This window comes from Sinohyriopsis cumingii, unplaced genomic scaffold (genome assembly GCF_028554795.1).
Source record: "Sinohyriopsis cumingii isolate HCF-2022 unplaced genomic scaffold, ASM2855479v2 utg001818l, whole genome shotgun sequence".
NCBI classification, from domain to species: Eukaryota; Metazoa; Mollusca; class Bivalvia; order Unionida; family Unionidae; genus Sinohyriopsis; species Sinohyriopsis cumingii.
In genome coordinates, this window is record NW_028316062.1 from 154,424 (window position 1) to 176,590 (window position 22,167).

A 22,167-nucleotide genomic window follows, 5' to 3' on the forward strand; every position below is an offset into this window, starting at 1 on the left:
AAACTACCTCTTGTACAATGGTTTAATTTATGTCGACCAACTTCTTAGCAAACGATATTTAGTCAACCGAGTTATTCATCTATTTCGGTCTGTGAATTTTAGATATTGACGAATGTCTGGAGGGAACCGATGCATGTGTACAAGGGTGCAAAAATATACCAGGAAATTATACATGTGTATGCAATCCCGGATACAACGGAGATGGGATAAACTGTGTCGGTAAGCTATGCAATGTATCATTTCTTAATTCGAATACACGTTTGAAATTACAAAGTAAGACACGAAAGTAAGTAAATTTTACCTATAAGGATAAAAAGAATTGAATTACATTTGATCTCTTACCGCATGTTATTTTTTACTCTGAAATATATATATATATATATATATATATATATATATATATATATATATATATATATATATATATATATATATATATATATATATATATATATATATATATATATATATATATATATATATATATATCTGTGTGTGTGTGTGTGTGTGTGTGTGTGGTTTTGTGTGTGTGTGTGGTTTTCCCACCTTTGACCCTCGTACTCATTTGCATGTCAGATATTGACGAATGTCTGGAGGGCCCGTTTGGTGAATGTTACCATGGCAATTCCAATAATCAAATGGATTCAAATATTTTTTCAAATTTAAATGGTTCTAACGCATGATCAGAAGAACTGGAAATGTTACATATATAAATTATACATGATGCTCAATTCGCTAAAATTATCAGCAACGCTTATAAATAACACTCTATCAAAATCGCCTGTCGAGTAAAGTGCTGTTTGTAAGCGACTCATCAAATGCGTTACCATAGAAATCGCTTAGAACTTTCTCAACATAGGAACCCATACTTGCATGTACTGATATATATATATATATATATATATATATATATATATATATATATATATATATATATATATATATATATATATATATATATATATATATATATATATATATATATATATATATATATATAGATAGACAGAGAGAGAGAGAGATACGGATACAGAGAAAAGAACGAAGATGGAGATCATTTAGAAAGGATAGAAATCAAAGCTTAATTCAAATAAAAGCATTAACAGAAATCCCAATTATTGTGTTTCTTCAATATCATAGGAAACGCATGTAAAGTCTGAACCAATCCTGACAATAGGAATAAGATAAATATCAATAAATCATGACCATCAAAGAAGTAAATAATAAGAGCGCATTAAAAACACTTACAGAAACAGATCGATCAGTACGATTCCATTGTTTATTCAAAGCTTAGGTACAGATAATTCTTTATTGATTATTGTTATCTTCATGTTGCTTGAAAACATTGCCCCAAAGTATTCACATTTCATAATTCCTTTGATTCTATATAAAGCGTCACCCAAAAATTATAGTATCTGAATTTTTTAAAAATTACTATTGGTTCCAGTTATCGAAAAATTCTTTTCTCTGCCTTCAGCAACTTAAATTGTTAAAGTCTTCTCAATGGAATCTATCTGAATGGAATCTACACACTAACTATTGTAGTGTTCTGTTCTTAAGGAATTAACTTTCACGCGCTTCAGGACGAGATATTTTATGGGTTAAATTTTGCAGTTATTTGTTATAAAAATATTACATATCACTTTGATTAAAATGCATAGGGTTTCAATATTTACCTTTTCAGATATTGATGAATGTAAGACGAATCCTTGTAAAAATAGCGCTGTTTGTACAAATACAAATGGCTCCTACTTCTGCAACTGTCATGTTGGTTGGCATGGGATACATTGTGATGTTGGTAAGCATACGAGCAAATCTAATTCATAAAAATTGTGAACTAATTGAAGGGCAACAAAATTAATTCGACGAGATATGTATGTAAAGTACGATTTTAGGAAGAAATACGTAGTCTTGATGTGTTTTTCCACTAATTAGGTCTTCATCCAGGATGATATATACATATATATATATATATATATATATATATATATATATATATATATATATATATATATATATATATATATATATATATATATATATATATATATATATATATATATATATATATATATATATATATATATATATATATATATATATATATATATATATATATATATATATAGAGAGAGAGAGAGAGAGAGAGAGAGAGAGAGAGAAGGAAAACTCCGATTCCAAACCTATGTTGCCTTGTGGCTATACCCACTCATGGGAAAGGCTAAGGGGGTAAACCCCGAAAAAAAATCCGGAGACAAAGTCCCTAAGGCGGTCTGATATTAACTTCAACGTCATTCCGGAATTCCTGCGACGCAGTTGGTGCCAAGCTGTATCAGCATTCGGCGTTTCCTTGCGCCCACCAGCTGCGTGGAGAGGGGGGATCTGCTGCATGGACAACATCTGATTCTCCATACCACCCTGCCCAGGCTTCGTAGCTCCACTGGAAAGGACACTACAGCGTCGTCGTACGGCGTCGACACAACACGAGAAGTAGCAGTTTACCGGTTCTAAGTCCCAGTCATCAGCGGAGTCAAGCATAGATATGTCCTTGCGCCGACGCAATTTGCCATCTTCTTCTCCATGCTTCTCCAGTACGCCTTCAAGGACTTCAGCAAGGGAGTGTACATCCATATCAGGGCTGGCGGCAAGCTGTTCAACATCTCTTGTCCCTGTGCTAAGGCTAAAGTCACTGAGGTACTCATCTGTGAGTTGCTCTTCGCCGACGATGCAGCCTTGACATCACACACGGAAGATGGACTTCATCTGCTGGTATGCCGCCTCTGCCAAGCTTGTAAGAAATTTGAACTGACTATCAGTTTGAAGAAAACGAACGTCATGGCGCAGTATGCAGACTCCCCTCCCTCTGTCACCATCGATGTGTACAACTTGGAAGTTGTCGAGAACTTCACATACCTCGGGTCCAACATCTCCAGCTCACTCTCCGTTGACTCTGAGGTGAACGGGAGGATTGCCAAGGTATCAACAGTGATGGCCAGACTTAGTCAGAGGGTCTGGAACAACCCCAACCTCACCAAGAAGACCAAACTGCGTGTCTACCAAGCCTGAGTGCTCAGCTCACTCCTCTACAGCAGCGAAAACATGGACCACCTATGCAAGACACGAGAGGAAACTCAACAGCATCCACCTCAGATGTTTAGATGTTTGCGGCGAATTCTGCACATCCAGTGGCCGGACAAAGTACCCATCACAGAGCTTATAGAACGCGGAAAAAGAAAAAAAGGTGAGAAAGTTAATAAAGACTTCCTAGGGCTCGGCGTGACCAGCCGATTTGTCGGAACCGGGCCCATCCCGACCACCCGTCTAAGAGATGTAGAGGCCAAAGTAGTGTATTGCATCGGAAAGCCTCTGCTCAACTACCAGGATCCTTTCCTCCCCCGACACGGGACGCAACCCGCGGCAAACAGGTTGCCTCTACTTAGTTGCCTTTTACGACACGTAGCATATTATTCATTGCCATCCGAACATATGCATTCCAGAACAGTGATGAGCGAATTCATGTCAAATACGGGACTGACGGGATGTTGTGCAACCAGAGGCGATTGCAGGCAATCACGAAGGCGATTGAAGCGATCGTGATGATGGACATTCTCTTTGCTGGTGAATGTGCCCTCTATTCCAGATCAGAAGAAGACATGCAGGCCAACAAGGACAGGTTTGCTCAGGCGTGCGACTATTAAGACCTCACGATCAGCACTAGAAAAACTGAAGTTATGTAGCAGTCTCCTACTGAGAAGACCAATTATGAACCGAGCATCTCAGTGAACGGTAACATAGTAAAGGCTGTCAAACATTTTCGTGTAGCTGGGCAGAAACCTCTCAAATGCAGTCAACATTGACACTGAGGTCAACAGCATAATTGTACTGAGATGAATTCAGTCAGCTCCGCCTTCGGGATACTACGTGGGAATATATGGGACGGCAGAGGAAACAATCTTCCCACCAAGCTGAAAATGTACCCTGCTGATTCGTTCAACACCCTCCTCTATGTCAGCGAGACGTGCAGTGTCTATTAAAGATATTGCCGAGAAGTCAATCAATTCCACGATTGCTAATTCCCAGGTTCTCACGATCCCCGTGATAAAATCTGAATTCATGTTAATAAAGTTAGCTCCGACTTCGGGATACTGCGTGGGTATATATGGGACGGCAGAGGAAACAATCTTACCACCAAGCTGAAAATGTACCCTCTGATTCCTCTATGTCAGCGAGACGTGCACTGTATATTAAAGATATTGCCGAGAAGTCAATCAATTCCACGATTACTGATTCCCAGGTTCTCACGAACCCAGTGATACAATCTGAATTCATCTTAATACAGACTGCAGGGCCAACGTTAGCTGGGCAAAACACATCGTTCGTTTGCCCAAGGAACGTATTAGAAAACACCTGCTCTATGGCGAATTCTGCCCGGGTAAACCAGCTGTTGGAGGACAAAAGAAACGCTTTAAAGATTCCCTAAAGGTGTCCTTCAAGTAGTGGTATAGCAACAGTGACTGATGGGAGACCTTTGCGCAGGACCGTCGTTCTATGCGTGGCAATATTATATCTAGCGCCCACGCAGCAGAGCAGCACACTATTGCTGAGATGCAATAAATCCTGAAACTCTTAAGGCCAGAGCTACCAACACCTCTATTTCTAAACCAAACTGTGTGCGTTCAATATGTAGGAGAGATTTCCGTGCCAGCTTGTCCCTCTCTAATCCTCTCTGTACACACTGTTTTATAACAGATACATGACGATGTGGAGGGCATTGACATCGTTAAACAAATATTATTACACGTTTGAATAGACATGGATCAAATGATGATGTGCATAACATGTCACTGAGTCCATTGTAACCTGGTCAAACCTTTCGTTAGTTAAATCATTGAATAAGTATCTTCATTCAATTCTGTAAGTACTCATTACTTTCTCCTTTTCAGCATACAGATAAAAAAGCGTTGCTATTAATTATTTAAGGCATTGTTTGTATGTGTACTAAGCTTAAAGATAAAACTGTTACCTTTACAAACACCATGGGTTCATACGTATGCACCTTATTTATCATCTTTCTCTCCCACTCGAACCAGTTGACATGTCTTTCTAGCTGAAGGGTTGAATATGTTTCTATATAAAATACTCTTAGTTCTTGTTCGTTCCTCATTTTGTAGAGTCTTGGTGCCAATCAAATTAAATGTACATATTCAGAGAAATCGCTATGTTGAGAAAATAAAATGTTGTATAAGAACGTTTGTTGCTTCCGTTATAATTGCTGTTCGACATCACCACCATACATGACTGATGGAAAATACTCCGTCGTTCCCTTATATTTAAAATGTATTTGCGTTTTTCAGATATTAATGAGTGTTCCAATTTGACATGTGGAAATAATGCTACCTGTACAAATACCATTGGTTCATACGTATGTAACTGCACTAAGGGCTGGATGGGCAGGAACTGCACAGAAGGTATTTTCCCATTTATCTTCGACTGATGCTGTCAATCTTGCAAGAGTTTTCATGGCTCTGAAATACTGTCGATCAATCTCAGATTATTGTTTTGTTCAAATTAATATTCCATGTCCTGCAGAACTTTAATCTTTAATCCTTGCAATTTATATGTCACCGTACACCACCACCGTCAAAACTGAAAATATCTCCGAGTTTTAGTTTCTTTCAATGTACCTTTAGGTATTTGAATTATTCTATACCACCTTCTCCATTTTTCAGACATTATTGAATATTTCAATTTGACATGTGGAAATAATGATACCTGTATAAATACCATTGGCTCATACGTATGCAACTGTACCAGTGGGCGAAAGGGTATGAACTGCACAGAAGGTATTTTACCTTTCATCTTCGGTTGAATAATATCAGACTTGTTAGCAATTTCATGTCAATGAACATACTGTCGGTCCAAATCAAATTATTGTTTAATTTAGATTAAAAGTTAATAGCATATCAATCTTAAATCCTTGCTCTTTGTTAGTTCCTTGCCAATGTACACCGAAGCTTTCAAATGTGAACATATCTTCGAGCATTAATTTAGTTTAATCTCCTTTTAGGTTATTCAACAAAACAACTCGACCATGTTGGTTCTTATTTGTTTTTCATTTGTATATCAGTTAAATCAACGGCTGTCTGACTAAGACTATATCGAATCCATTGCAGCAAAATGTATTATACATTATAAAATTCTGCAGAGAAATTACTTTGATTCTGCCTTGAAAGCGATGTTTGATTTGTGATGAATAACTACACATAATCCTTATTACTAAACCTTTAGAAGCAATTGTTTTGAATGCAATTACATGGAAGGTCCCATTGATATATATTTGATAGGTACCACACTACTTTCATGTGCATTACTTATTACCATAAGTTGTGTGTTGCCTAAAATGTTCACACGAACAAAATCTACCAAATTGCTCATCTTTACAAAGTCCTGTCGAAAATCTACGTGATCAGATGCCGTATCTGCTGTAGTGCACAAGGCCGAGGAACTTGTACTGCTGCCGAAAATCACATATCTTGCAAATATTATGGAATGAAGGTGTCACCTGATAGGATTTTAAAAGCGTCAACATAGTCCGCCTCTATAAGGGAATGGGCATTCGTCATTGTTAGGACATCCACGGTTGAATTTACCTCCTGTCAAATGGAAAGATACTTTCTCGCATCAGGCTCATTCGCTTCATTGAACAACTTGAGTTTACTTCCAGAAAGGCAGTTATTTTCCTCGTAGGCGAGGGACATTCGACATGATATTGCCTGCATGACTGACAACATCAGGATTAATGCCAACACCAATTCAGAGACCTCTTGACAACCTTCGTTGACCTCACCATTGCGTTCGACACAGAAAGGAATTTGGAAGATCATGAAATTTCTCGGTTGGAACATTGTCACAGTTGTTAGTAAGGTCCTTAACGGCACGATTGCAATAGTAATGGAACCAGTCGAATATTTCGCTGTCTGCTATGATGTGAGAGAAATCTACGTTCTGGCGCCCACGCTCTTCAACATATTGTTCATTGCTATGTGCACAGATGCCATCCAGAACTGTGATGAGGGATGTTGTCCAATCCAAGTGTGATTGCAGGATATCACAAAGGCGAAGGAAGCGGTCATCAAGGATATCCTCTTTGCTGGCGACTTCGCCATATATTCCAACTAAGAAGCAGTCACGCATTCCAAAATAGACTGGTTTGCTCAGGAGTTTTGACAATTACGAGCTCACGATCAGCACTAGAAACACTGGAGTCATGTTCCAATCTGCCACTAGGAAGACGTATGAACTGAGCATCACAGCGAGGGGTCACATAGTCGACTGTTTCGTCTATCTTGGCAGGAACCTCTCAAAAGCAGTCAACATTGACTTTGAGGTCAACAGCAGAATTGCCAAAGTCAGCTCCTCGTTCGGGAGACTACGTGAATATATATGGGATAGCAAAGGAAACAATCTTACCACCAAGTTGAAACTATATCCGGCTGCTTCGTTCAACACACGTCACTATGTCATCGAGACATGCACTGTATATTGCAGACATTCGCGACAAATCAATCATTTGCAGGATTCCTGATTTCATCGTTCTCACGAACGCCGTCATACCATCTCATTCATGTTCCTATATAATGCAGGGCCAACGTTAGATTGGCATCAAACATCGTCCGTGTACTCAAGGAAAGTATTAGAAAACAGCTGCTTTATGGCGAATTCTGCCAGGAAAAACGCGCTTTAAGAGGGAAAAATAAGCGCTTCACGGATTCCTTGAAGTTTTCCTTCAAATACCTGTATTGCAAAAGTGACTCATGGGAGACCCTTGCGCAACACCGTACTCCTGGCGAGGCAATATAGCGCCCATGCAACAGAAGATCACAAAATTGCTGAAATGAATAAAATGCATGAAAAACGTAAGGTCAGAGCTACCAACACATATGTTTCTATATAAAACCTGGAGTGCTCTACATACAGGAAAGACTTATGTGCCCGCTTGTCCCTCTCTAATCATCTCCATTCTCACCTCTTGAAAACAGATACCTGAAGCTGTGGTCGTGATCGACACCGATGAACTAACATTATTAAACTTTTGAATAGATACGGATGATGCGCACAAAACGTCACTGACTTCACTGTAATCTGTTCAAGCGTCTCATTAGTTAAATGGTTGAATATGTATCTGCATCAACAGCTGTAAGTACTCGTTACTTTCTCCTTTTCAGCATCAAGATCAAAAAACGTTGCGATTAATAATTTAAAGCATTGGGTTGCATGTGAAAATACGTTTAAAAAAAAGGTTCCTGTTTGTGATTAAAAGGCTCATAAATTATTAATTCCAAAATTAATTTATAGAGAGATCGAGTTTATCATTGCTCTCTAATTAAAACTACGCAAATTGTCTTTGTTCCAGACATAGATGAATGTCTCAATTCAACATGTGGAAATAATGCTACCTGTACAAATAACATGGGTTCATACGTATGCAACTGTACTGCTGGCTGGATGGGTAGGAACTGCACAGAAGGTATGTTAGCAACATCCTCTGTTGATAATATCAATCTTCTAATCGGTTTCACGTTTCTAAAATGATTGTCAATCAAAATTAAATTACTGTTTCATTTTACTTAAATTTGCATTGGCATACAGATATTAAATATATGCTGCCTTGTAACTGGTATGAACTTATTGCACCTTCCCAATACAGATATATTTCATAATACTAATTTATTTCAATCTCTTTAGATTATTAAATTTAACAATTCAATATTCTCTACTTGTTTCCTTCCTATTGATCCGCTTTTTGAAGCTACATCTGAGACATCCTGATATGGGGTTCATCAAAGTAACATGTATAGGCATAAATAATGCTTTGAAAAATTGTATATGGTGCGGACTCAAGTAAAGGTGTTTTATTTAAGAGAGGTAAATATACATAATCCTTATAAGTACAAATGTACCTGAGGGCAGGAACGGCATGCAAAGAACAATATATTTTTTTCTAGGTAACACACACGTTTCATGTGCAATAGCGTTTTATTAAATGTCCCATATCGCACAACGTGCACACGTACAAATCGTGACAAAGCGCTCCTGTTAAAAGGTTGTGTGAATTGTAGGTTAACCCAATAGTATATTTCTTGCTTGAATATTTTGAATTTTCGGTACGGAAATGAAGATGAATGAATATTCGATCATTTTTAGTGCCTTTTCAAGAATGAATGATTCTTTGCGATCCTTTCAGCATCTTTTTAAACTGTAGCTGTGTTTAATTTTACACTACAAGTTTGTATTCGATTTCGTTTATGAACAATGTACTTTCATAACCTTTATAAAGTGACTTTAAAATATTAAATATGTATTGTTTTCACTCCACCTTTATAAATCCATAGTCTGCCCAGCTTTAGTGTGTAAGAATAAATAGATAAGGAGGAAATGACCAAATTTCCTTAAGCGTTCAGTCGAAACTGTTGACACCTCTTTTTAACTGAATGGTTGAATTCATTTCTTCATTAGTTACTGTTATTATTTGTTCCTTTCCTGACTTCCAGATTATCAGTGCCAATCAAGTGGCAAATAGGTATTTTAGAGGAATCGTTGTATGGTAAAATATAATTTGCATGAGAAAGTTACTTGTATTATGATTATTATCCGATATCACTGTCCAATATCGTCATCAAGGATAATTTTGAGTAGACTCTCCACTGCTTACTTAACATTAAGGAGTGTTTCACTAAGTAATTCGATCTGTTCCAATGCCACCGTTTCGTACGTGGGAGAATGTCTGGATGGCCACATTTGTAAAGATATTGTTTTACCCTGGTGAAACAGCCTCTAGATACATGAACCAGTCTCGGATAAATCGAACGTCATTGTGGATATGTCATTCATAATCCTACTTTAGGTAGCTTCAAACAAGCACGCAGAGTCTTTGCAATCAGTCGAAACAGTTGCGATGTCGGACAGAATGAGAACTCCAATCCCACGTAGGTTCTCTAGCCAATACTGAAAAGCTTTCAGAACAGTTTTCATCTCTGACATGAAAATATGTAAATAATGATCTGAATAGTGCAACACTTGTCTGGCGACCTGTAGTAAAAGCAGAGACTCCCCCATCGTACTCTGTGTTCCCATCAGAAAAGATGGTGTTTTTTACAAGTTGTACTTGCAGCGGTGTCCAAGTCGCGAATCCAGTGAGGTTTCCTTACCTTCGAGAAGTTGGTTCGATGGTCAAAGGTTCGGCCTCCATTTGGGCCACAGAATCTGCGTAATGGAAGCCCCCAAAATGTAATCTCGGACAAAGACATTCAATGTTGCATTGAGCGAACAACAGGCGTGAAAATGTCCTAGTGTGTGGATTGTTTTCTGTACAGGCGAGGAATCCACCATTGTACTATTATATTTCCTGAGGGAGACAAAGGTGGTTTACTTTAATTTTCCAGACCTAGATGCCCCAACATTTTCAAATCGTACGCTGCTGTAGACATCTTTTCTGACAAGGAGACTGGAAATGAGACGGAAAGGAACAAGTGATATTATCACGACTCAATGGCCTTAATCTAAGTAGAATAAAAAAGTGAAACCAACGTTTTATAAATTTCAACAAATATTTTGTCTCCAGAATACAAAGTAAAAATGTAGAATGGACTTAAGGTATTGCGGATTAAATTCCTAATCATCCTAGAATTTCTAACACAAGTCCAAATAATTAAAGTTCTGAATAACCTTTAGCTGTATTCCAAAATAAATTCAGACTGGCAGAGAGAAAAAATTGAATTAAACAATTTGAATCAATAAATTCCAGCCCTAATGAAATACTGGACAAAACAATAATACAGCTGATTCTGCTCAGATCTTGCAGCACAGATGAATAATTTCAGGGTAAAGAAGACTATATAGTCTTTTACTTGAACTCATTTACAATTATCATTTTGTATTTTTAAAAATATTGCGTAATGAAAAACTGTATTCTAGAACGTTCCAAATGTTTATTATTTAAAAGCTTAGTGGTAATCCGAAGGTCTGTTACTAAAATTATAATATAAGATGCGATCAATAATAGGCAGACTTTGAATTTCATGGGAAATTTCCAATATTCTGGACTCAGAGTGAGATAAACATGTTGTGTACAAAAGCAAAATCTGTTATTAAGGTTAGGTAGAAAACAATTTGATTTTGGACAAGGCAAGTTGAAGAAAAAAAAATTGTATAGCATATAATAATTAAAAAATTACAAACAATGCATATTAAATATACATAACCATATCATGTCTTGCTCCTAGACGTAACTAGCCTTTAGTTTAATAGCATATATCTTCTATAAGCAATTACGGGAACTTCCTGAAAGCCAATGGATGAGGTCGTGAAGTAACATCTCTTGCAATTTTACGTGATAGTCTTCCCAATAAACGGCATTTATAACCTGTTTTTGCATGTCATCATGAAGAAAAGACCATAAAGAGTTTTCTGAATACACAAAGTGTATACCCCAAGTTAAGAGTGTAACGCTTGTAGCTTGACGGAACTCAAGGTAGAGGAGTAATTGATTTGAACGTTCTACCGAGTCCACCGAAAAACATTTCTCGTGGATTAATGTCCAGCTTTTGCGAGCATTGACTCGCATTCATTCATCTTGCTTCATAAACATAATATTAAAACATTGCCCATTTGAGATTCTCTATTTATCTCATAGTATGTATACGTTCCCTATAGTATATGAAGCTTCAGATTATTACCAAATGTTAAAATATGATTTTATTCGATTCTGATTGGTCCAAAAAGACAATGCAATTATGGTGCAGTGTTCTCTTAACTGATTAGCTGTGATCGTGGTAACACTGTTTAAACCCAGCCTTCTGGAATTTTTGGATTTAAATGAACATTTTTTGCCGCCATTTTTCGAATTGACTTGTGAACGGAAATTGGGGAAAAATGGTCTCGTCTGAATCAATATGGCTAATTTACCCCCACACTGGCTTGTTATGTCATGTATGACATATAATAACATGAAAAATGGATACGAGCACAAGCCAAAAACAATAACAACAACAATTAAAGCTAAGGTTATTTCTTATCTGGGGTGTGGGTTGAGGGAGGCGGAATATCTGAAGTATGTAACCCACCCTATATAAAAGCGTGGTTTAAATGTTAACTTAATAAACTAACCTCTGTTCACAGATTAATGAAGGTATAAATCAGTATCCAAACTGAAAGAAACTTATCAAACCACAGCATATTTACACGGTAAATATGTGATGCAATTCCGAGTCAACAATGAAATTTGTTTGCACATTCTGTAGTCTACTGTTCCAAATCAAACACTGTAAATATCCGGTCACAAATCCAATACAGTAAATATGGGAATTTCTGCATCCGCTAAACCTTCTTTCACACGAATATTGCAATAGCAAAGTAATGTTTAGTTGTGAAAGTGACACTTTAAGGTTACGTAAACATGGATCGTCAACTGTACGGATAGTGCATCATTGGACATTTTGTCTCGAAAATGATTTTGTTTGTGTAAACTGTTTTGTTTATTTGGACGGATGCTTGTAATTTGATGTATAGCCTGTTAAAAGGTATAATCTACTTTTAAACCTCTATACTAGTTCAACTTTGGTTGAGACTATTTTCTACGTACAGCAAATGGAAGGTACAACGTCTGTCTGAATGAAAGAAATCATTCGATCTTCATTCCATCTAAATAATTTCCACTGAAATAAAAACAATTTGATAAAAAGAATCTCAAAGGGTAATGATTCAATATCAAATTTATGAAACTCTTTGAATGATATCCAGCTTTTGCGAGCTAACTTTCACCGTGCAGGTCGATTATGTGCCCAACTTGATCAACAAAAGTAAAAGGAAGGTTTCTCAACGGCGACTGTTGCATTGACGACACATCGGCGTGGAATTAATCAATATCAAATCACCAAGGACATCAATAGAGGCATACTCAAACAATTTATAACCGTCCGAAGCTCGCGTTTTTATAACTACCGCTGATGGCGTCAACGGTCAGGTTGGCTTGAGTTTTGAGGTTATCTCGACAAAATATTCGAGATATTGTAATTGGTGCCATCAGATCCTGCGCATAAAATTAAATGGTCCATGGGGACCTTATTCAGGAGGACCAAGAAGTGTTCTCAACGACAATTCTGCAATATCAACCGCATTTATAGGCAATTATATTGAAATGGCAGAGCTAAGCTTAGGTCATGTGTACATATACTAATTTTAAAATCGCGCTTGGTCACCTATGTAATCCAGCGCCGGATCTCTTCACTGATGGAATCAATCTCATATGCTACATTGGGAAGTCCAATAACGTTCCAAGTGATGTCAGACTCTGATGAAAGCACCAATAAATTATTTGCGGGAAGTCCATATCCGATCAACACGCAATGGCACCAGTGCAATTCCTACTGAGCGCAATTCACCAGCTGCATAGTGTAGAAAAAGTCAAATAAAAGTCTGGCTTTGTACACAAGATTATAATCATCGAGGTAGCGCTTTTGGTGTGTCTGCAACACCACGCTGCATTTCAGCATTAATTTCATGCAACATGCTAATTGTTTCAGAGCTCATCCTCAATGTCGTTATATTCAACCTTGATGTCTTCAGCAAGTTTATGCATCAACGTGCGATATGTGTTCCTGTCCATAATGTGATTGCCGAGTAGATGCTGCCAATTCAATGTAACTTAATGACTTATGTTGTTGTCCACACGAATTGAATCAACAAGTATTTTAATCAATCGGCATGGTCATTAGGGTCACACAATCAGCAGGGCCGTCTCCTTCTTCTGGCTATAACAGGTGCCATCTTCTTATATATTGGTATATCCAATCATATTGTTCTGCCATTGTGCGGCATTGGGGACAACGTTACTCATTTTTGCGTTTGCTTTCAAATTTGGCTCATTCGTCTGGTATTTTTCGCATTTGATATTCACTTTGGATGTTGTTCAAATTGTTCGGGGAAATGCTGAACAATTTAAAAAAACGATGTTTATTTTGTTGTTGTTGTTGGCTAGTGCTTTCACATGTGAAACACGTTTTGGTTGGTGTATAGTTAGACGTGCCTTTTTCTAGCTGTGGCTGTGCAGATAAAAATGCGGGCACGGATGTTTGTAGCTCTTTTCGCATTTGTTCTAAAGTTACATTTAGGCTGTTCAATATAATATAAACCTCAGTGTCGTTGTAATTCTGCATCTGTTCGATCTAAATATTGTATTCTTCTCTGTAGGTGTATGAATAGTAACAGAAGCCAATTCTGCCTCAGTTTTAGAAGTTGATTGACGTATTTTCCTATCGTATAAGAGTTAAGCAAACTTTCTTTTGCTTCATTTGCTTGAGCAATTACTCGAGCTCTAGTCAGAGTTAGTACGTCTTTATAATACACCAGCAGATTAATCTTGTTTGAACCCATTTAATTTCTTTGCATACCAACTAGAACCATAAAATGTGATAGTTTGTTTAGGATTTTTTATCACTAAATTTTCCAAGCGGGGGTGGATATAAAGAGCTGCATGAACAGAATTTGCACAGATTCACTGGTGACTGTATATATTAGAATTGTGATTCGATGTTTCCATCATTGACAGGTACCCGAGTGGTGTCATCATTGACAGGTACCCGAGTGGTGTCATCTAGTCAACCCATTCTTTGATATTTACCTCTTCTGTAATCTTTCAAATTTCACCGATGCTTTCTTCGACTTCAGCAACCATCATATCCAATAGTGTCTGCAGTTTTTATTGTGGCTTTTATAAATATCATTGGTACATTTAACTATTTACAAATTGGGCCCAGTTCTTCCTCTGATCCTGTTAGCGCTGCCATCTGTTCCATCGTTGCTCTTTTTACCCTTTTTAATATTATCTAAACCTTCCTCAACTAATTTTCTTGGTTTACTCAGCGACGCACATTTTGTTCCAAGTTACTGTTCATCCTGCCTGCTAAATTGTTCCGTCCAAATTCGATATGTACTTTTGTTCAAGTCCACCTGTCCAATCAACACAGCTATACGGGTCCTTGATGGCCTCACGTTTGGCGTGTGTGCGTATTGCTGAGTCAAATTGATTATATAGGTTTTTATACCGACATCGTGACAATATTATTGCAAGATTAAATTGATTTTCGAGCATCACATCGTAGTATATGAGAGGTTTTGTTTACGTGCATCAACATCGACAATGATGGCTGCTTCATCAAGTGTGAAACATTAATTAACGGTGATGGCATAGCCTGTAAACGGCGCTATATTACTCAATGCGTTTTGAAATATTTTGAAATGATCTTTACATGTTTGATAATAAGCGTACGGGGCAATCACGTAAAGCTGATCCAATGTCAGCCATATTAAAATCATATTCAAGAAAGTTGAGTGTTCCTGATCCAGAAGGACCACAGATTAGCGAACAAATTGAGTTTGTGCTGGTCAATCGCAACTATGCTAGCGTGGTTTAGGCTTTCCCTGCTGAGACGAGTAAAAGGCGTCGACGTTTCTTTTCGAGAGGCGCCACTGAATTTACAATTGTTACACAACACTATCATTTCTTTATATTATGTGCGATGCCACACAAACCCAATGTCTGCAATTCCAACACAAGTTTGTACCCTAATGGACGAAACCCAATCAAGGGATCATGTGTCCGATGTAGAGAAAACACGTTTACGCTCACCAGAACATCCAGTTCCAGAGGCAGAAGTCAATGATGCTGCTGCATTACCAAATTTATCAGAACTCCACGTAGTAAATATCCTGGCGTAATACATATTCCTGGATACCATTAATGTGAGATTTGTACACAGCTTGATACAAGGAATGATAGTAACAACCAGACAAGACCTGGTGAGGTACCCGTAAATCGTTTTGATACTGCATGTTACCGAGATGATTGTGTGCTTGTCAACGTACCGACCTGGATCTCATCCATTACTTTAATGCGATTGCGGGAGATTTTCTGCAGAAAGAATAGCAAGATCAAGAATCAAAGGAGGCATGGAAGCTAAGATATTTCGGTGGGCATTAAAAACAATTAATTTTGAAACAAACATAGATATTAAACGCTGAACATTATTAAGAAATGTTACAATCTGCATGGGTATTAGAAAGAAGAAGCCGCTGAATAAATGTTCGCAAGCGCGACAAAGGCCACTAGTGCGATGCTCGAGCATGATTGACAAAACAAGTGTTGTAGTAAATTTAAATACCAGTACGGAGAAACATTTTAGGATGGGTGGTTTCATATTCAAACACCAAATGAGGTTCATCAGGTTAATCTCTTTTTTCTTCCACATGATCTTGCCATTGATCAACTATGCACATTGAAATACACGTAACAAGTTGACACAAAGAGGCTGGCCAGATGACGTCAAAAGATTCCGCAATTATCATAGATGCAATGGAACGTATTTAAGCACTCGGACACGATTATAATAATTGGATTCTGGGAAACAAATTCGCGGATCCGTTGCGCTGACGTTGACAAAAAGTCAAGCAAGAGTTCGTGTTGTTTATGTAAATCAACCGTTGCGGAATCCATCCACGAAACTCCACCGACATGTAATGGTTAAATCATTGCCAAACCATACAGGTTAATAATCTGAATAGACATGATGTGACTTGTAGTGTCAGCGGGATCTTACCCATATATGTTTGGTCTGTTCACGCGTGCATATCGACGACTTGCCACTGATATTCTGCCACTAAGTGAGCGCTCAAGACACAGACGTTAGTCACTATATATGAGCAACTTAACTCGTTTTTTGGTTTTAGACAACAATTCATACCAAGCCATTCGCAGTGATGAGAAGTAATGTGCAGGATCTAACTTATACACGTGCATGGATTATTCAAGAATATCAGCGACAACACATTGGTGCGCTAGTACTGATCGTGATAGTCACCCATTATTTCCAATCAAATGCCGACAAAACTTTTTTTGCATGCGCGTAGTTACTGGCAGAAATACATTTACGTAATGGTGACGATTAAAACACTAGAATCGGTGGTAAGTGAGTTTCAGCAAATTTGTCCCAATAATTCATGTACTCGAACAGATACACAACCTTTCTCATTAACATCTCTGTATTAGTGGAACAATATCGATTAGTGTTTTGGAAATGTTCTGCCACTCGATTCCTAACTAACTTTTCCAAGGAGTAATTCATAAAATATACATACACACATACCTACCTATCTACCTACCAACCTACCTACCTACGTACATACATACATACATACATACATACATACATACATACATACACACATACATAATTTTGCACTGTCAGAACTAAAAGCTCCTTTAAATATACAGCAATGAGTGACTTCAGAAAACTCGAGAATATTATCACTGGTCTCAATCATATCTGCGGGCGAATAGAGCTATTACCTGGCCCATTTCGGTGTAACTTCAAGCGATTTTCGACAACTGTTTTGTTCATCCTCAAACACACATAATAATGCAAATATGACAGCTTTTCTTGTTCTTCATGGTATTCGTATATTACGTTTACATGCAAATCTCATCAGTTGTTGAACCGTTGCTGTTGCATTAGCATTTGTTGGTGTATTATCTGGGACAACAGGTTGATTCCTATTATTCATGTATATCCCCTTGTCGAATAAGGCTTGGTATTCGTATTCCACGCTGTTGTGCAATTTGTTTTAACTAATGCATAGTCGGCACGCTTATATAAGAGGAACGCTTTTCTAATTGAAAAGTCCACTCATAACTTGCTTTAATTTTCTAACAATATCAGGAACTGTAATCGCTTCAATTCTAGTTTTTATTGAATTTAATTAAGAACTCACTTCCCGAACAGCTTAGGTGTTTGTGCAATCACATGTGTTTGTGCAATCACAATTTGAGCGAATTTTCGCCAGTCCATGCGTTTACATTCGCTAACAAAATTTGGTCAAGTGATTTGATTTCGATGCCAGATTTACGATATGGTCGAGCACCTGTACCAACAATATAAATGAGCAAATGTGATTGACAGTATTTAGAAATGGCACATTCTGCCACATAATTAATATTTTCCTATGCATATTGCATGACAATTATTGCGCCTCAATGCCATGTAATTTTGTATATATGCTTATCTAATGGGGATAAAACACAGTAGATTGTTTCAGTTATTGCCGTAGTAACTCTTTACAAGCTTCCATTGTTATTTTATACAAATACATGTGGAGTCCGTCTGTAGTAGCACGAAATTGTGTATCAGCCCTTTATGAATCATCGCCTAGGTCATGGTCCTCATTGTAAAATTCCCTTGATGTATTATATAAAATACCTTTCATAAAGGAGTCGGCCCAAATGAGCTAAAAGTTTCCGTCACAGAGTATTACACCAGCTCGATTATAGCCAGATGTAGTACCTGTACATCCAATATTGTCAAACGTAAGGTCAATGTATTCAGTAGTTTTTGTTTTCTCGTGTATGATAATAGCACATTTTCCTCAAGTGCTCGCGATGCTCTCCTTCGTATCATATATCATTATGTAAAATTTATAATATTGATTAGTCAATGTAGAAATTAGCATCGTTATGGCAAAGACAATTAGTTTCTCTCCATTTATATACTATGAAAACTCTCCAGTATATTTATACTCTCTGCTAAATTTAGTATAAAATATCCTCTGTCAGTACAAACTGTATTACCTGATACACTATTTAGTTAAAAGCATTAATGTAGCATCGGAGAGAAGATAATCTGAAGTATAGTTGTAATCAATAGTTATCAAGTATAGTTGTAATCAACCATATAGGCCTGCGATGCTGATCATGATCTTAATAAACAATCGTGTCTACCTAGGTAGTGTCATAGGTGTTTTGCCCGTTAGTGATCCAGATCATGACCTCTGTCTTGTATGGTTCTAACCATTGTTTGGTCACTTCATGTTTGTGGATTAATAGTCACAAGTTGCACATAGGATACGGATTTGTTGCTAAAGGAATGAAAGTCAATGGGATAGAAGGACGTGATTTTTAACTGCAACAAAAATAAAAAACGCATATTAATACAACATGTAAGGTGGTATAAATGGTAAACATGAATTTATAAGTATATTTCCAAATCAACTCAAAACTTTTAACGTCTTTTCGAAACAAACGCTACATGCACTCACATCAATGGTTCAAACTTGTGCAACTTTGCAAGCTGTTGGAAGGGCAGGAGTTGCACAGAAGATATACATTATATTTTTGTGAATATAAAGGTACACATTATATATTTATTTATTTCTTTTCAAAATATAAAGGTATCAAGTATGTATATTGTATCGTAAATACTTTTTACATAAGATGCGTGTTATATTTAAATGAGCGCAAAGTTAATTTTCCAAAATGTACTGCTTTCTGCCTTTATTTGCAACGTTTGAGACAAATCAATTAAAACACTGACTGCTCGACAACAATAATATTCGAATTTATGTTCCCATTGTTATTATAAAATAGATTTATTGGGTAATGGTGCATATAAACTCTTCTGAACTGCATTCGTTCCTTGCAGGGTAAAGCTGAGATTGGGAGGAGGAGGGGTTAATATCCTGGGCGTATACGCAAGAAAACATGTCATTTGATTAAAACATCATGGTTTATTATATTTATTTTCTATAACCATAACATAGGCTGAAAAGTTATCATTATGTGAACAGCCATGTCAATTTGAAACAGTCACTTCTTGAATCATATATGTTATAAGATGTGTTATAAAATGTGGGAAGATGAACAATATAACTTTACCTTTTAGGTCAGAATTTACAACATACATCCACGTTTGATTATATAAATATATATATATATATATATATATATATATATATATATATATATATATATATATATATATATATATATATATATATATATATATATATATATATATATATATATATATATATATATATATATATATATATATATATATATAAACGAATGTGTCAGTTCACCATGTAGCAATAACTTTACATATGCAAATAACGAATGAAAAGGAATTTGAATCGACTTCATCTTTTTACTTTACTTGGTGTGGGTTGAAAGTGAAAGTAATCTTGTAGAAATCCACGAGATAAGACATGTTTAAATTACACTATGCATCGTTATGTGTGCATTGCAGATGTATTTTCTGTTGTTATTTGTGCTTATGTACCGCCATATAATCAAAAACTAATCAACACCTATATATTTCTAATTGGCAGCAAGTGACAGAAGGAAACATTCATTACTTGAATCAATATATTATCATGAACATGATACGTTGAATATTACAAATTATACACATTGTCTAACTATAATATAAGTGTTATGTTTCAATTCAGACATTAATCAATATGTGAGTTCGTCATGTATAAATAATGCTACATGCACCAGGAAACATTGGTGATTGCAACTCATTCTGGTTATCGACATTTTATATTTAGACGGTTAAAGAATACCAACTTAGACATGCACTATTATCCCCTTGCATTCTATTGTAGAGGTGGATAAATGTCTCAAAACACCGTGCGCAAATGGAGGTACATGCAGAAATACAGCTGGGACATTTCTTTGCAATTGTTCTACTGGCTGGAGTGGTTCTACATGCTCCGAATACCAAGGTAAATCGAAGGGGCTTCTTCTGTCCCAGTAAGGGATATCGAATGTTCAGAATACTAAGTTAAAGCGATGGGGCTATTCTGTTAAATCTATTGAAATATAAACATGTATGATTTAAGGTTATACCTCATCAGTACATAAAATCGCAATACACAGTTACAGTAGATACATTATCTCACTGTAACCACCGTTAAGTGATAAATGTTTGATTAACCATTCATAGCAGAACCAAATAAAGATAAACACCAACGATTGTATCTCATATGTCATTCGCATTGATCGTAATCGTAGATCAGTAGTCATTTTATTATTTTAACTGATTCCTTTATCCATTAGTGTACTTAAAGCATTGTTTACAGAATCTCGTACACACAGAAACACATATGTGTCGACTACCACTGTTTTTTGTTTGCAATTATCAATTCTCTCTCTCTCTCTCTCTCTCTCTCTCTCTTTAGATAGATAGATATAGAGATAGTGTGTGCCTATATGTGCATACTCTTTTACCTATTAAATTCTCTATGGATTTTATTTATTCAAGCTTTCTCATTAATCTACGGCACGAACGCAGGAGATTCAGTGCTAACTGGCGTTGATGATGACTGTAGCTCTGTCATAACCTCTTCTTTACAATTCCCTATTTATGGAATTCTTTATAGGGATATATACGTAAGTACTGCTCTTTCCGCACATGTCTATGTTTTCGCTAATCGAAGTATGTACATTATAGTCAAAGTGCAGAGAGTGTTACGACTCAAACATTATTGGAGATCTCTACATTCAAACATATTAATTGTATAGTATGTATACAAAATGCATTTGACATTAATTAATACATTTCTTCCGGCAGAGAACACTGACGAGGCTAAATTGTAGCCGAATAGTACAGCTACCATTGCAATTCATGTAACGTACGACTAGTTTTACTTACATAAAACGAAGATTATACTGACACAATTTATTTGAAAACACAATAAAGTTCAATGTGCTTATAATTCAACTTTTACAAACAAACAATTGCCGAACAATGTGCTGAACGTTCACGTCAAAAAGAACATCGACAGATAGTTATGCAGTTGGACATTGTTTTTGATATCACTTTCAGGAGCATGTTCAAATTACTTTCAGTTTATGAAGAAGCAGTACTAATTATTAAATACGCCACAATAAAAGATTTCACCTGGAACGCTAAGAAACGATTATATTTATAACACTGCTACACTGTCACAACATAAAAAGCAGAGCATAAATGGTAATAATTCTTTCAGACATTTTATTATGAGAAAATATCTCCTTCAATCATGGATTATATTGCATAATATATATCGTATGCAATTGCAAAGACAGAACATTTCGTACAATTCGTTTTCAGTAAGTTTCATTAAATCTAAATATTAATTTGACATTGATTAGGGATATTGCATGCAGGCAATCAACGAAATAGGCTAATGTACTAGAGTAGTTCGTACTTTCAACAGCTTTGTTGATGTTGTTATGGGGTTTAACAGCATTTTTCAGCAAAAGTTAAGCTATTCACGGCGGCCAGTACATAGCTG

The 22,167-nt window shown here is 36.5% G+C and overlaps 1 protein-coding gene across 1 annotated transcript in view; it reads left to right on the forward strand.

The window, feature by feature from the left end:
- The window catches only part of LOC149771494 (uncharacterized), a gene marked incomplete at its 5' end in the record, with an annotated part of 186,776 nt that overhangs the window by 79,462 nt on the left and 85,147 nt on the right, over positions 1-22,167 (forward strand). Inside the window, 6 exons of the mRNA XM_089948375.1 lie at positions 103-219; positions 1,685-1,798; positions 5,355-5,468; positions 8,414-8,527; positions 20,494-20,613; positions 21,153-21,280. Of these exons, the coding sequence (XP_089804501.1) occupies positions 103-219; positions 1,685-1,798; positions 5,355-5,468; positions 8,414-8,527; positions 20,494-20,613; positions 21,153-21,280 (707 nt within the window). The remainder of the gene's footprint in view (positions 1-102; positions 220-1,684; positions 1,799-5,354; positions 5,469-8,413; positions 8,528-20,493; positions 20,614-21,152; positions 21,281-22,167) is intronic.